Source organism: Catharus ustulatus, chromosome 29 (genome assembly GCF_009819885.2).
Source record: "Catharus ustulatus isolate bCatUst1 chromosome 29, bCatUst1.pri.v2, whole genome shotgun sequence".
Classification (NCBI taxonomy): domain Eukaryota; kingdom Metazoa; phylum Chordata; class Aves; order Passeriformes; family Turdidae; genus Catharus; species Catharus ustulatus.
Window position 1 is genome coordinate 3,781,420 of NC_046249.1, and position 14,055 is coordinate 3,795,474.

A 14,055-nucleotide genomic window follows, 5' to 3' on the forward strand; every position below is an offset into this window, starting at 1 on the left:
TTGTCTCTGGGTCTGGGAGAAGCTCATTTTTCTGCCAAAGGGGCAGTTTTGGCCAAGCCCTGCAGGGGCTGTGTGGGAATATGTGGATGCTCAGTGTTCCTGCACCCTGCAGAAGAAATTCTCTACCAAAAATTTGCTGCCTGCATTAGTTCAGAGTGGGATTTGTGATTCTGGGCTGGACAATGTCAGCTTTTCCCTTCTGTGTGCTGGGAGCCTGGAGTGCCAGGAGAGAGGAGCAGAGCAGTTGATGTGCTTGTGTGGAGCACTGGGCTGCAGTGATGGGGCAGACAGACAACCCAAACCCTTCAGCACTGCCCAGGCATGAGGGAGCTCTCTCTGCTTCCCAGGGAGATTTGCTGCATCCCACCCACAGGCAGGACTGGGCTTCCCTCTCCTGCTGCTGCTGCTGCCTGCTGTTGGCCAGATGACCTGAATTCCCTGGCTTTGCAGGAGCTGTGTCCAGTGCTTGTGTGCTCTCTCTTGGCCACAGCATTCAGCCTCAACCCCTGGCTTGTTCCCTTGTACCTTCATCACCAACGTGCTCTGTGCTGCCTCCCCTCCTGCTGCCTGCGTGGCTGACGGTGCCCAGAGCATGTTTCCATGGGAACTCGACAGTCAGAGATCACAGTGAATTTCCCTGCTTGCTGGACAGCCCGGGAAATTGCCAATCAGAGGGTGAAAATCAGGAGCTGTAGAGAAAGTGAAGGCGAAAACAGCAGGAGGGGAGGGTTTGCTGTGCGAGGAGGGGACAGGAGAGCTTCCAGTGCTGCAGGAATCGCTCTGGGGAGCTGAAGAATGATGGAGCTGATGACCTAAGAATGCCGGAGGGTTTGGGATCAGCCCTGAGAATGCCAGCAGCTTTGGGATCCGTGGCTTTAGGATGATGGCAGATAGGTGATGGGTGATATTTTTTGATAGCAGATCAGGTGAAAAGGTTTGCAGCATTCCAGCCCAGCTGGGGAGGGATGAGTCAGCCTGGATATCGTGGGAGAGCAGCCCTGTTTGGAAGCTGACAGAACTGAGAGGATCCTGGATCATGAGTTGGGCTCCAAGATGCAGAGGTAGAGGTCAGCAGCAGAAAAGTCCTTTCAGAGATCCCCAGCTGCTGCAGAGGCATCCAAAGGGAACAAGCTGGATCCTTTTCCTATGTGTGATCTTCAGAACCAGGCAGAATGAAGCAGGATTCACTGTAAATAAAATTTTACGTTGTCAGTGATTTCATCCCCTTTTACTACTGCTCTCCTCAGCATTCAGAAAAGATTTCAAACCCATAGGTGTGTGTATTTATATTTGTCTTTATAGCCTTAGTCCCTAAGGTGTCCCAGTTTTAACCTGTGCTGCATATCCAGGAAGACTGGCATTTTTCTTTCTTCCAAATTCCAAAAAGAAAAAGCTGAAATTCCCACATGAAGGCAGGACTTCCAAAAGGTTCTCTTAGTGAGCCCTGTCAGACAGGAGAAGAGCTGTAAAGCTGCAGGGATGGAGTCTTCACTGTTTCAGTGGACTTTTCCCACAGGGCAGGGTAAAGAAAAATGCTTTTGATTCAACAGAAATGGTGTGAGGAAGAAACCACCAAAACTACCCAGGAAATTTGAGGGCTCTTTGAAAGAGAAAATAATGAAAAAGTCATAATTTGATGTTGGTTTGATTGCAAGGTGTAGGATAACTGGCTTTTCCAGATGTCTCAACACCCTCTGCCCAGGGGTCCCTGAAGAGAAAGGCAAGACCATCAGATGCATTTCTGGCTGCCAAACCTTAGCCCACAGTTATTTGCTTGTAGTTCAAAGAACAGAGGATTATTTCACAGCACCTAAAGTCAGTGCAAGTGTTTCCCAGTGTATTTCTCCCCTGTGCTGATGATCTTTTTAAGGAGCTCCCTGTGTTTACCACCCAAAGGCTGCAGCATGGTGCACCTGTCTGAATTCAGGCTGCAATGGATATTCAGGGCAGAGGAAGGGGGAACCCTACAGAGCTCCAGTGTCCCCTGCCATGGCCAAACTGAGCTCACATCTGGCACTAGGTGATGTCAGTCAGCTCACAGAGCTGCTGTTCCTTTGGTCTCCATGCTCCTCTCCACTGCCCAGTAAATCTGTTCCTGTCCAGTCCCTTTTTTTCTGCTTTCTGGACTGTTCCTGTCCAGTCCCTTTTCACCACCCCCCTTCCAATCAGATTTTTCACCTCTGTGTGCTGTTTTTTGGTTGGTTTGGCCACCAGCACTCCTGAGCTGGCCCTTGTGGGGGCAGGTGCTGTCTCCTTGCTCAGAAGGCAGCTGAGCAGCACCTGCTTTATGGACTCCTGTGCCTTGGCTGGGGATTGTTGGGCATCACCAGTTTGAATGGACTCAATCAGCTGAAATAATGTCTCCAAAGGCAGGCACTGCCATGCAGGTGCAGGAAGAAATGTAGAAAGAATCACAAAGAAAACAGAAGGGGATGGAATTCCCATGGGTGTAGTTACCAGGGATTCATGAAAATGGGGAAGCTGAGAAACCTGGCCTTTAAAAAAATATGCAGAGCCGTATATTTCAGCTACTTGTAGTTATATAAATCAGGAGTATCTGCTTGGGGATGGATTAAGAGCCTGGGCTGTAGCACTTCTAACTCTGTGTGTGTGCTGGACACAAGTGGCACATGTCTGCCTGGGGCTACGGGACAGCTGTGCCTGGCTGAGCTGTGCTGGGGCTCTGGGGCAGGGTGAGGTGACTCCTGTGGTGTCTGCATGCTGGGTGAGTGTGGCTGTCTGCACATTCCTCTTGCTCACTGAGGAATTTCATTCTGGAAGGCATCCCCAGGGTGTGTGTTCCAGGGTGTGTGTTCCAGGGTGTGTGTTCCACGCTTTGTGCTCCTCCGTAGTGCTGTGTGTGTTTTTCTGTGAGAGACCCTGGCACGAGCAGGTCCTGCCTGTGTGTGCTCTGAGTGCATCACCTGGCTGAGCTGCAGGGAAGGTGCCTTCCTCCCTTACCTGGGTGGGGAACGATCCCCTGAGCCAAGAGGAGCAGGGCAGGGGCTGGGACGAGCCTTGGTGACAGCGGGAATGTGTCATGTGCCATCCTCGCCTGGCATCCGTGCACAGCACCCCCGGAGCTGCTGTGCTGCTGTAGCTCCAAGACCTGTTGTTTTTCAGGTCACTGCACTCTCAAACAGAGAGCAGCTCCCTTGCTATTGCCCCTGACGTGCGTCACATTGCATTGGTGTGTGTGGAGCCAGCCCCTCTGATCCTGTCGCTAACAATAAGGAATCCTCTGGCACTGCTCTCCCTCCCTGGGCCGTGTCTCCCCACACAGATCTGGGGCAGTGGGGGAGGGTTAGCTCTGTTCCCTGGCAAAAACAGAGGTTGGGCTGGCGTTTAGGCTGGGATTTCAGTGTTGTGCTGTTTTGCTGCTGTTCACATCAGTCTGGGGAGCATGCTGCCCCAAACACTGCTGTGTTTGTGCTTGATGGGCAGCACCAGGCATGGGATGGGCTCCTGTGGGTGCTGAGGGGGTGAGAGAGTGGTGGAAGTCACTCTGCACCTTCCTTGTCTCCACACTTACCCATCCCAACAAATCCATAATCCTCACTTCTGTCTTTGAGGATGAGCCCAGAAGGACTCTGAGCTCCAAGTCCTGGATGGGTTGGCCACTCTTCCAGCCCCCTGCCAGTGTGACACAATACACTGGAGAGAGGGAAGCAGGGACCATGGAGCTGCTGGTTGGCTTCACCCAACTGCCTGGTATTTGGGTGATCCTGCAATGAGGCAGATTGGAACCCAGGATGCCAGGGTTTGTCCCAGTCTGGTTAGATTGGAGTGGGGAAGGGCAAGTGGAAATCGAGATGCTTGGTTACATGGCAGCAAAGGAAATGGTGGTCTTGGAGAGTAGGAAAAGGAAACAGAAGTCAAAGGTCCTGGTATATATCACCCTGCCTCAGCTGGCCTGCTGTGTTTCCTAAGGCACCTGTTGGACTTCACCTGCTGATCAATAGAAATGGGATTGCCCAGACAGTTTTTCTTACTGTCATTTCTTTGGGATTATTCGAAGGAAAAGGCTAATGAATGAGAGGAAATTATTAATCCTTTGATTTCCATTGGGGAGGGTAGGACAGGGGAAGCCACAGAAACCCTTGAAGGTGTGAGGAGCTTGGGCAGACCCTGCATTTTCACCCCTGGAAGCATTTCAGCCAACAACAAATCATTTCCATGCCAGGCATGTTTTTAACACCAGGCTGTTTTGTGCAGAAGTGTTCCTCTCCTGCTCTGGACTGCAAGCCTCATAGAAGGTTGATGTTTCTGTGTTTGCCCCTAGGGGACAGGAAGCTCTTTGTGGGCATGTTAAATAAGCAGCAGTCTGAGGATGACGTGCTCCGGCTCTTTGAACCGTTTGGGGTCATTGATGAATGCACGGTGCTCCGTGGACCTGATGGGAACAGCAAAGGTGTGAACCCTCTGTGTGTCCTGCCCTTTGTCCCTGCTCTGGGTAGTGCTCACCAGCCTCACCTCACTGGGGCACTGCTTCCCCTCCCTGTATTCATGGGAACCCATAAAACAGCCAGGAATAGGGAGCAGGGCAGGAAGAGTCCTCTGCTGCCAGGAGGGATTGGGGAAGGTGGGCAGAGACTGAGGGAGCAGGAGGGGAAGCAGAGCACAATTAGCTGAGATATCAGAGTCACTCCTGAGCCTGTTCTGTCCATCTGGGGCTGCAGGCTGAAGTGTTTGTACCCACAGTGAGGGGTCCACAGAGAATCTGGGGAAGAGGTGATCAGGGGCAAGGGTGGAGATGGTATCATCATCTGTAGAATATATCATTGAAGTAATAATTTGAGACCCTTCCTCTTTTTTCCAGGATAGAGGACTTGGGATGAGTCATCCTTTTTGTTCCTTGCTTCCTTGGGGTGGCTTTCCTTTGCCTTACCTGAGATACAGACACTGTCTCTTGTGTGATGGCACTTTCACAGCAGTCCTGTCACTGCAATCTCCTGTGCTCTTTCTGTCCCTTTCCAGGCTGTGCTTTTGTAAAGTTCTCATCTCACACAGAGGCTCAGGCAGCAATCCACGCACTCCATGGCAGCCAGACAATGCCCGTGAGTATAAGGCCAGGGGACCTACCCTCTTCCTCATCCTGTCCCATTCCCCTGTTACAGGCACCTCCCCACACTCTCCAAAAAACCACGACAGGTTCAACAGCAGTGTCCAGCTGATGTGGCTGGGAGGTGTGTGGGTGTGTGTGTGTGCACATCTGTGCTCCACTCCTAGTGACCATCCTGTCCCCTGGGCTGTTTGTGGCTCATCCAGACTGGGAGTGACAGCACTCACAGCTGTAAAAGCTGAATAAAAGAGAGCCAAACATCAGGCCACGATTTTGTCTTGGAAACAGCTACCTGGAGTAGTTCAGAGCTGAGCAGGGTGAAAGCTGCAGTTCAGCCACATGGGTGCTCAGGGCTTCAGTGTCTGAGCCCTCCTTGGCTTCTCTTACTTAGGCAGTAGAGGAGCCCCTGGGGCGGGCTGGGTGTGGCTGGGAGCTCTCTGTGCCTTTGTGGGGTTGTGTGCCTGTAGCTGGGCCTTCCTGTGCAGCTGCAGCTGTGGCCTCATCTCTGGCAATCTCCAACCATGGACAGGACAGTGCACTGCTGCAGCCAGGGAACTCCCAGCTGCCAGGAGCTGCTCTGCCTGTCCAGCCACGCTCCTGGTGGTGTTTGTGACCATCCATGCCCTGGGTGTTCCTGGCTGCACCATCAGCTGGTGAGTGCAGCCAGGGATGTGTGCACACATCCACATAGACAGCTGTGTGAGGCTCAGGTGTGAGGGGAAGGGTGTGAGAGGGAAGGGTTGGATGGGGAAGAGCACAGCCCAGGTTCCAGGCAGCTCCCCAGCACTTCCACGCCAATATTTGCTCTTCTGCTCCTCTTCCCACTCCTCTCTGCTGCCTGTCCTGCCCCGTCCTCCCTTGCCTGCCCGCTGACTCTCTGGCTGTCCCACGCCTCTTCTCTCCTGCCTCCTCTCTGTCTCCTCTCTCTGTGCCTAGGGTGCCTCCTCCAGTCTAGTGGTGAAGTTTGCTGACACAGATAAGGAGAGGACCCTGCGCCGTATGCAGCAAATGGTGGGGCAGCTGGGCATTTTCACTCCATCTCTCTCCCTGCCGTTCAGCCCATACAGCGCCTATGCGCAGGCTGTGAGTATCCCGCGGGGGAGGGGGGGAACGCTGCCCTGCTGGCCCCGGGCAGCCCCTGGGACACCACAAACATCTCCTGGCAACTGGGGGAAAGCATCCCAGCCCCTGGGAGTGCTGCTCCTGCCTCGTTTCTCCACTCAGCTGCCTTGCCTTGCACAGCTTTTGTTTTTTCTGCTGGAAATGGGAGGGCAGGGGACAGCTGGGGCCTCCTCAAAGTCAGCCTGGGGTTTCTCTGTTCTGGAGGTGTTGGGAACAGGTCAGTCATGACCTTTCTGTCTTGTTATGAAGAGAGCTCAGAGCACTGGTTCCTGGGTGACATCTCACAGACCTCTGATACCAACTTGTGAACCCTCCTCTGACTCTGTGGCACAAATGTTTGTCTCTCTGGTTTTGGAGCAGCAGCAGAGCTCTGGGACCCGGCTTCACAAGTTTATTTCTCTGCTGAAATTCCCAGGAGGGCCCTATTTCCCCCAGTGCTGCCCTTGGCTCCCAGGTTTTCTCACTTGGCCAGTGGGACTGTGGAGTTTGCAGGGTGCTGGAGAGGGAGCAGTACAGCAGAAAGCAGAGATGTTTCAGCAGCCTGGCTGTGCTTTGGGCTTTAGTGAGAGAACCTCCTTGCCTTGGAGCCATGGTGGCAATTGCCATTGATGTTTGAGGTAGGTCCCAAACTCAGCAAATCCCAGCTCAGCTGTGGTGGAGCATTGTTTGAGCCTCCTTCGTCACTGTCATGTTCTGCCAAGTGTAAAGCCCATGGAAGGAGGTTCAGAAATTGCTCAAGGCAGAAGATTCTTGTGTCTACAAAGAAGTCAAAAGTAGATACTGTTACTGAAAGTAATTTTCTAGGGAGAAGTGCAAATAAACCTGTTGTTCTTGTGCATGTGGACACCTCCTCTGGCTTCAGCAGCTCCTTGATGTGCCAGCCTTTCCTTCATGTGACAGAGAAGGAACTGCTTCTCAATCGTTGTGTGTTTCCTCAAAGATTCTCCAGAAACTGCCAAATGCATTTTAAGTGTGTGACAAGAATAGGGATGAGAAAAAAGGAAATACATATGAGGCTCCATAACTTTGAGGAAATTTTGAAGCCACACATAGGATTGATTCAACACAGATTATCTGAAGAACCCTCTGTGACCAGATCCCACCTTTTGCCAGGATCCTCCTTTTCTGTCCAGCCCAGGAGCCAGCTGTAGCTGAGGTCTAAAGTTGTAGCTTATCTCAGCTGTGGGTCAGCCATGAGATGATCATCCTGGGTGTCTCCTGCTGTCCTAGAGATGGCCCTGGCTTGGCCATGGTGGTGAAGAAGGCAGGAATGGACCACACAGTGAGCTTATGGTGGCAGGAGGTGCTTTATCAGCTTGAGGTGTAGGCTGTGTAAGGAGGAAGAGCAGCAGGAGCTTCCAGACTCAGTCTTTTAATCTTCAGGAACCCCTGCTGATGACAAGAAGGCAGTCAGGTCTAAGCTGTGCCTCCTTGCTTGTCTGCATCTTCTTTCTCCTCAGTTGTGTCTGTTACTGTGCTGCTCCCTCTCTGATTCTTCACTGGCCTTCCTGCTCTGTGCCTTTGTTTTGGCTTTCCCCTTGACTCCAGACTCAGCCTGTCTCCCACTTTTTGGGGATTTTTCCCTTTCTTTCCTCTTACTTTCCACTGGGTTTGGTTCTCCTTTTTTTTCCCCCCAAGGCACTGACCTCACACTCAACTGTTTCTTCTCTTGTGCCACCCTCTTTGTTCTCCCTTCTGGAGGAGAGATCCCAGCCAGTCCCACACACACAGTGCCACCATCAGAGGGAATCAGCCTTTGGAATGCCATTGAACATCTCTGAAAGTGGGGGCAAAAGAGAGATTTCCATGCTCAGTCCCCTTATGATTCCTCAAAATGCTCTGCAGCCCTTGGGAGCTGGGACCTCTGGTAAACCAGGGCTCAGGGGAAGCCCAAAATCCTTCATGGCTCCCTGATTCTGGGCTTGGAGGAGCAGATGCTGCACCCAGGGTCCCCCCAGGGCTGGGAGATGCAGCTGGACCTGGATTCTGGATGTGGCTGAAGGTGCAGGGGTGAGCTGGTGCATCAGAGGCATCACAGGTTATTGTAACCTTAATTTAATACACAGCAGCTTCCTCTCCATGTCCCCACAGAGTCTGCTGAGTTACCATCCAAAGTGGTCCCCAGGGGTTTTAGGAAGAAGTTCAGAGCCTGGGTTGGTTTTGTTTTGTTTTCAGTTGTCTGTTTTAAATTTATATTAATAACCTTCTTCTTCAAAAACTATCTTAAATTAAGCATGAAATAATCATACACTAAGTTCAGTCTAAAGTTATTCAGATCTATGCAAATATGCAAAATAAGGTACTTAAAATAGTCAAACAGTGCATATTAGCTGAAACTGTAATAAAAAGTCTCATCTGGGAAGTACAACTGGCTAAGCATCTGAATGCAGTTTATTTCAGTGCTTAAATCAGGTTTTGATCCCAGGTGCCTCTACAAATGAGTTCATTTTATTCAACAAGTTAGTTCAGGTGGACTCAGGGAAATGTTTGGGAACTGTAAAAAAGATTATCAATACAAAAGAGGCCTGAAGTCTTAAAAAAGCAGCTAGAGCAATTTACTAAGTGCTTATAATGCTTGAATATTTCTTGTATATCATAAATCAATTAGTTCCAAACACAAAACATCATTTGTTCACACCTCCCCCCCTTTTATTTCTGCTCTTATGGTTCATTATGGTAATTTTATGTGAGTGATGAGAACAATTCCAGAGTGCCAATTTGGTACTGCCAGGTGGAGGCCTTGGTCCAACCAGAGCCCAGCACAGAACAGACATTAATGAGAAAAGAGATCAATATTCCCAGAGTGAGTAGGAAATGTGTTGGTTCTTGCACCCTGGAGTGGGGACAGTGTGGGGACAGGAGCAGGAGCAGGTGGGGGCTCTGGCAGAGGCTCAGCAGGGCCCTGTGACCCAGGGAGGCCACATCTCACTGCAGCCCTGGCTCAGGGTGGCTCCCAGTGACAGGAGTGAGTCCAGGAGAGCCAGGGATGATCAGAGAGGTGATAGCAGGGCTTGTCCTTTCTGGAATGAATGGCACAGGAGGGACCCCTGTGCTGTCCCAGAGCCCCTGCACTGGGATGGGTCTGGGAGCACTCACCCATCCCCCAAAAGGGCTGCAGCCAATTTCACCCTGGGGCTTCACTTGTACCAGCTCACAGAGCAGCCCTGCCATGGAATTCCTCTTCTTTTTGAGCAAAAGCCATGATCAGCTTCTGTGTGGAGCAAATTGGGAGGTTTAGCTAGCCACAAACTTGTCACAGTTACCAGATCCTTCAGCTGAGCCCTGGGCCAAACTGCCTTACTGACTGCAGCCCTTTGTGAAGAGCTGTGTGTTTGTGTTGCAGAGCAGACAGTGGGATGTGGCAATGTCAGGAAGATTTTTGTTGTTTCCTTGGGTTTTGCTTTGTGTCACCCCTCAGCTCCTCCTGAGAAGCTCTGGTTTCCTGAGAGCCATGCCTGTGCCTCCCCTGCTCTTCTTGCTTGTTGTGAAGACAAAGCTGATAAAGGGCTGGATAATTTTGCATCCAGGAATAAGTCTTTTTTGCCACTGCACTCTGAGGGCATCTTATGCTCCCACTGATGGTCAGATAGGACCAGAATGATTTCTTTCTTCTCTTAACCCTCCTCCCAACCTTCCCACCCTTCCTTTTGTGCATCTCTGCCTTGGCAGGTGTGTCATGGCACCACGAGGAGCTGATGTCCCCTGGCCCCAGGGTGCAGGCCAGTGCCAGGGGACAGGCTGAGCTCAGGGCATCATGGACCAGAGCTCTGAGGGCAAAGCAGGACACAAGAACTGGGCCTGGGCACACAGCTGGTTGCACAGCAGGGTACCTGAGCCAGAGAGAGCCCTGTGTGTCTGCCAGCGTGATCTGCTCGTGGAGGCTGAGCAAAGGCAGAGGGATTTGGGCCTTGTTCTGAGGCAAAGCTGTGTTAATATCTGGCACTGTCCCAGGAGAAGTGAGGGTGAGAGGGGACTGTGGGGAGATGGTGCTGGGTGCCAGGGGCACAGCCCTGACCGCTCCCTCCCCACTGCAGGAGCTCTCTGAGCCAAAGGGACCTGCCCTGATGCCTGTGCCCAGCTGAGTGAGCCACGGCCCCTCGAGGCTGCTGGCCCAGGAGAGGGTGAGGCATGGGGGTGCTCAGCCCCCCTGGCTTTGTGGGCTGGGCTGCCCCTGAGCTGTGTCCCTGCCTGCAGCACAGGGAGCTGTGCCCAGCTCTCAGGGGCTGTCACAGCAGCCAGGACACTGTCCCATGTCAGCAGGGACAGCAGCTGTGTGGCTGCAGGGACCTCGTGGGGACTGGGCCTGGTGAGGACGGCCACCACTGCCCACCCCAGCAGCTCTGCAGGGCAGGTGGCAGGAGCTGGGGGAGGTGACAGCCAGGCTGGTATGCACAGCCTTCCCCGGCTCTGCAGGGCCCTGACTGCACGGTCCTGCCTTGCAGCTGATGCAGCAGCAGACCACGGTTCTCTCCACCTCCCACGGCAGCTACCTGAGCCCAGGCGTCGCCTTCTCCCCGTGCCACATCCAGCAGATCGGAGCCGTCAGTCTGAACGGGCTGCCAGCCACTCCCATCGCACCAGCGTCAGGTGAGGCCCTGCCCCGGGAGCCTCCAGCCCCAGCGCTGGGCACGGCCCGCCCAGGTAACACAGTTCTGCACCTCCAGGCTCTGCAGCTGCATTAGCTCGCTGCTTTCCAGCAGTGCAGCCTCTGGGCACAGCAGTGTCTGCTCTGCACAAATTCCTGCAACCCCTGACACACCCTCATGTGTTCAGCACACGCCCTCTTGCCCTATGGCTGTGCATTTTTGCTTCAGTTTTAATAAGGAAGGACGGGGTTCCCAGCATTACACTTGACTCTGAGGTCGGCAGTGCTGTTGTTCATGATCATCATCCCACAGCAGTGATGTATATTGGGTTCAAACCCCTGTCAGAACAGGCTTGTGTCATGCCAGGTGCTGTGCTCCCCCCAAAGCTCTGACAGCACTCAGGATTGGCAGTTCTCACACTCTTCCCACTAGTGCTGCCTTTGAATTTTGTGAAGGCTCTAGCACCAGTCTGTCATCTCCACGTGCCATACACTGCAGTCTTGCCAGGGAGGTGGAAGTGGGGAGCAAGGGCTTTGTGGGACCTTGACTTTCATGGGATGTCCTCTCTCCTTCTTCTCCAGGGCTACATTCACCACCTCTCCTGGGAACAGCAGCCATGCCAGGACTGGTGGCACCCATTTCCAATGGATTCACTGGAGTGGTACCATTCCCAAATGGGCATCCAACCTTGGAAACAGTTTACACCAATGGCCTTGTGCCATATTCAGGTACTGAGAGCAGTAAAAAAAACCCCAGCATGCAGAGACCTGAGGAACTGCAATTAGTTCCTCTTTTCTGGATTCCCCACACTTTTGTAGCTCCCTCTCAGACACTCACTTGGGGGTGAGGGTGGGAAATAACACTACACACACACACAGAATGCATGAGTGATTCCCTTTGCTGTGCTTCTGACTGTGTTTTTTCTCTGCAGCCCAGAGCCCTTCAGTAGCAGAGACTTTGCACCCAGCCTTCACAGGAGTTCAGCAGTATGCAGGTACCAGCTTCCCTTGTCTCCCTCAGGCCCTTGTGTGGCTGACCAGATCCTCAGGTAAATGGTTTGTTCTGTCTCCTTGGGCTACAGCTGTGTATCCAACCACCACCATCACCCCCATTGCACAGAGCATCCCTCAGCAGCCTCCCATCCTGCAGCAGCAGCAGCGAGAAGGTGAGGGGCAGAGGGGCAGTAGGGGTGTCTGGTGGTGTGGGTGGGATTTGTGGAGCTCATCTTCTGCACAACAGAGCCAATGGAGAGCTCTAATTTTTGTCCTCTGATCTTTAATGCTGGAGCTGGGGTATGGAAACAGCCACACATCTGCAGTGGGTGGGCTGAGAAGGATCACAGGATCTTTCCTGACCTCACATCTGGCCAGATGCTGCCAGGTGCAGAGGGCAGTAGGCCCTGGAACACCTTTCATACTGAAGGGGATGACAGTCAGCACCTTCCCTATGCACTCCAGGGCAAAGAGCTCTCATCTTTCTCTTTGCTGGTGCCAGAACCACAGTGGAACCAGTCAAACCAGCCTCTCCAATATACTCTCCTTTCTTTTCAGCCTTCATAGCCTACTGAATTTATTTTCAACTTCAAAACTGGCTTGAATAGAATTTGGATACAAAGGCCTTCTCTCTCTGCACCTCATTGGTAGAGCAAGTGTCAGCAAGGGAGCAGCTTCTTGTGCTCCTCTGGAGCCAGGGAAAGAGGGGCAGGACCAGGTCAGCCCATAAATTGGATGTGTGACAATCAATCCAGGAGCTTTCCAGTTAAGGCTGTGGCTTCTGGGCTGAAGGGAACACTGCAGGGAGTGCTACAGCAGCAGCTTTCACACAGCAGTGCCTGTCACCCTCCTAGGCCTGGGGCAGGTGTGAGCTCTCACCTCAGCTGATTTCCTTCCAGCAAAACAGCACCCAGACACTCAGAGCTGGTTGTGTCCAGCACCCTGTGTAGGAACTAGGCAAGTTTTGGAAGAGAATCTGCTCTCCAGAAACTCCAGTTTTGTATAGAGTCTCCCAGTTGCTCTTGAGAGCCCTCAGATCCCTTCATGGAGCAGTGAGAGACAAGCAAGGGGAGGTCAGAGCAGAGGGAGGCAGTGCTAGGGCTCTCCTCCAGTGCTGTGCTGTGAGTTGAGCCCATTTCTCTTCTGCCCTTTCTGGGGCCTTTCTGTTTTGTCCTTCCCCATCATCCCATACCTGCAGGTCCTGAAGGCTGCAATCTCTTCATCTACCATCTCCCCCAGGAGTTTGGAGACAACGAGCTGATGCAGATGTTCCTGCCCTTTGGCAATATCATCTCCTCCAAGGTGTTCATGGATCGTGCCACCAACCAGAGCAAGTGTTTTGGTAAGTGCAGGCAAGGGAAGCATGACAATAACATGAACTCACATAGGGCATGGCACCAACACTGCCATTGTCATCCATCCTGTGTCCTTCCATCAGGTTTTGTGAGCTTTGACAACCCCTCCAGTGCACAGACTGCTATCCAGGCCATGAATGGCTTCCAGATTGGCATGAAACGCTTGAAGGTCCAGTTAAAACGGCCCAAGGATGCCAACCATCCCTACTGACAGCAGTGAGCAAGCAGGAGTCACTTCTGCAGCACAGGTAAACTGCCCCCAGCAGGGCACAGCTCTGCTCAGGGCTCCAGCTGCTCCCTGCACTGTGGGAGGCCAGGAGTGGAGGCAGTGACACAGCTGCTGGGGCAGAGGCTTCACCTGAGCAGGGTGACCAGAGCAGCCTGGACATGATGGCCAGGTTCAACAATCATCAGGCAAATCTGTGGCAATGGGGCAAGCCCAAAGCCAAGCCAGAGAGTCAAGATCAGGGTCAGGTCTGGTGAAGGTGAACAGGGTGATAGTCCTGTGCTTGCCAGGCAGGTTTATAATGACAATAATGAACATCAAGGTGGGAAACCAGGGGTTGGAGCCCAGGTAGAGCTCCATGGGCAGGACAGGTCCTTGGACAGGTGGAGACTGTCCTGGCTGGCACTTCCATGCTGTGTATCAGAGGCTGATGGCACAGAGCTCTAAGGAGACTCTTGATTCTGTGGGCAGAGTTTGGACACACAGTGCAGGTGGGGCTGCTCAAGTTCATCAAGGCCTGTGAGTGCCCTCAGGGCCCTGACAGACAGATGGTTCCAGTGGCCTGTTTGTGGTCTAAGCAAGGTTTTACTCTGCTCTCTAGCTGCTTCCAAAAAGCTTTTGACTGCCTAAAAAGGCATTAAACCCCAGTAGTTTTCAGTTATTGCACGGACCCTGAAGTTAGTCTGCAAAGAATGCTTTCTGGGGTAAGCAG

General features: G+C 52.6%; 1 protein-coding gene across 4 annotated transcripts in view; it reads left to right on the forward strand.

Moving 5' to 3' along the window:
- Nucleotides 1–14,055, forward strand: part of CELF5 (CUGBP Elav-like family member 5) — a 36,640-nt gene that overhangs the window by 20,236 nt on the left and 2,349 nt on the right. For 3 of the 4 annotated variants that reach the window (XM_033081950.1, XM_042780034.1, XM_033081948.2), the window contains exons 4-12: nucleotides 4,283–4,411; nucleotides 4,978–5,057; nucleotides 5,999–6,145; nucleotides 10,627–10,771; nucleotides 11,352–11,498; nucleotides 11,702–11,764; nucleotides 11,852–11,935; nucleotides 12,961–13,104; nucleotides 13,201–13,365. In XM_033081950.1, the coding sequence (XP_032937841.1) occupies nucleotides 4,283–4,411; nucleotides 4,978–5,057; nucleotides 5,999–6,145; nucleotides 10,627–10,771; nucleotides 11,352–11,498; nucleotides 11,702–11,764; nucleotides 11,852–11,935; nucleotides 12,961–13,104; nucleotides 13,201–13,328 (1,067 nt within the window). In that variant the 3' untranslated portion in view covers nucleotides 13,329–13,365. The remainder of the gene's footprint in view (nucleotides 1–4,282; nucleotides 4,412–4,977; nucleotides 5,058–5,998; nucleotides 6,146–10,626; nucleotides 10,772–11,351; nucleotides 11,499–11,701; nucleotides 11,765–11,851; nucleotides 11,936–12,960; nucleotides 13,105–13,200; nucleotides 13,366–14,055) is intronic. The other variant, XM_033081951.1, reaches the window with a different exon arrangement.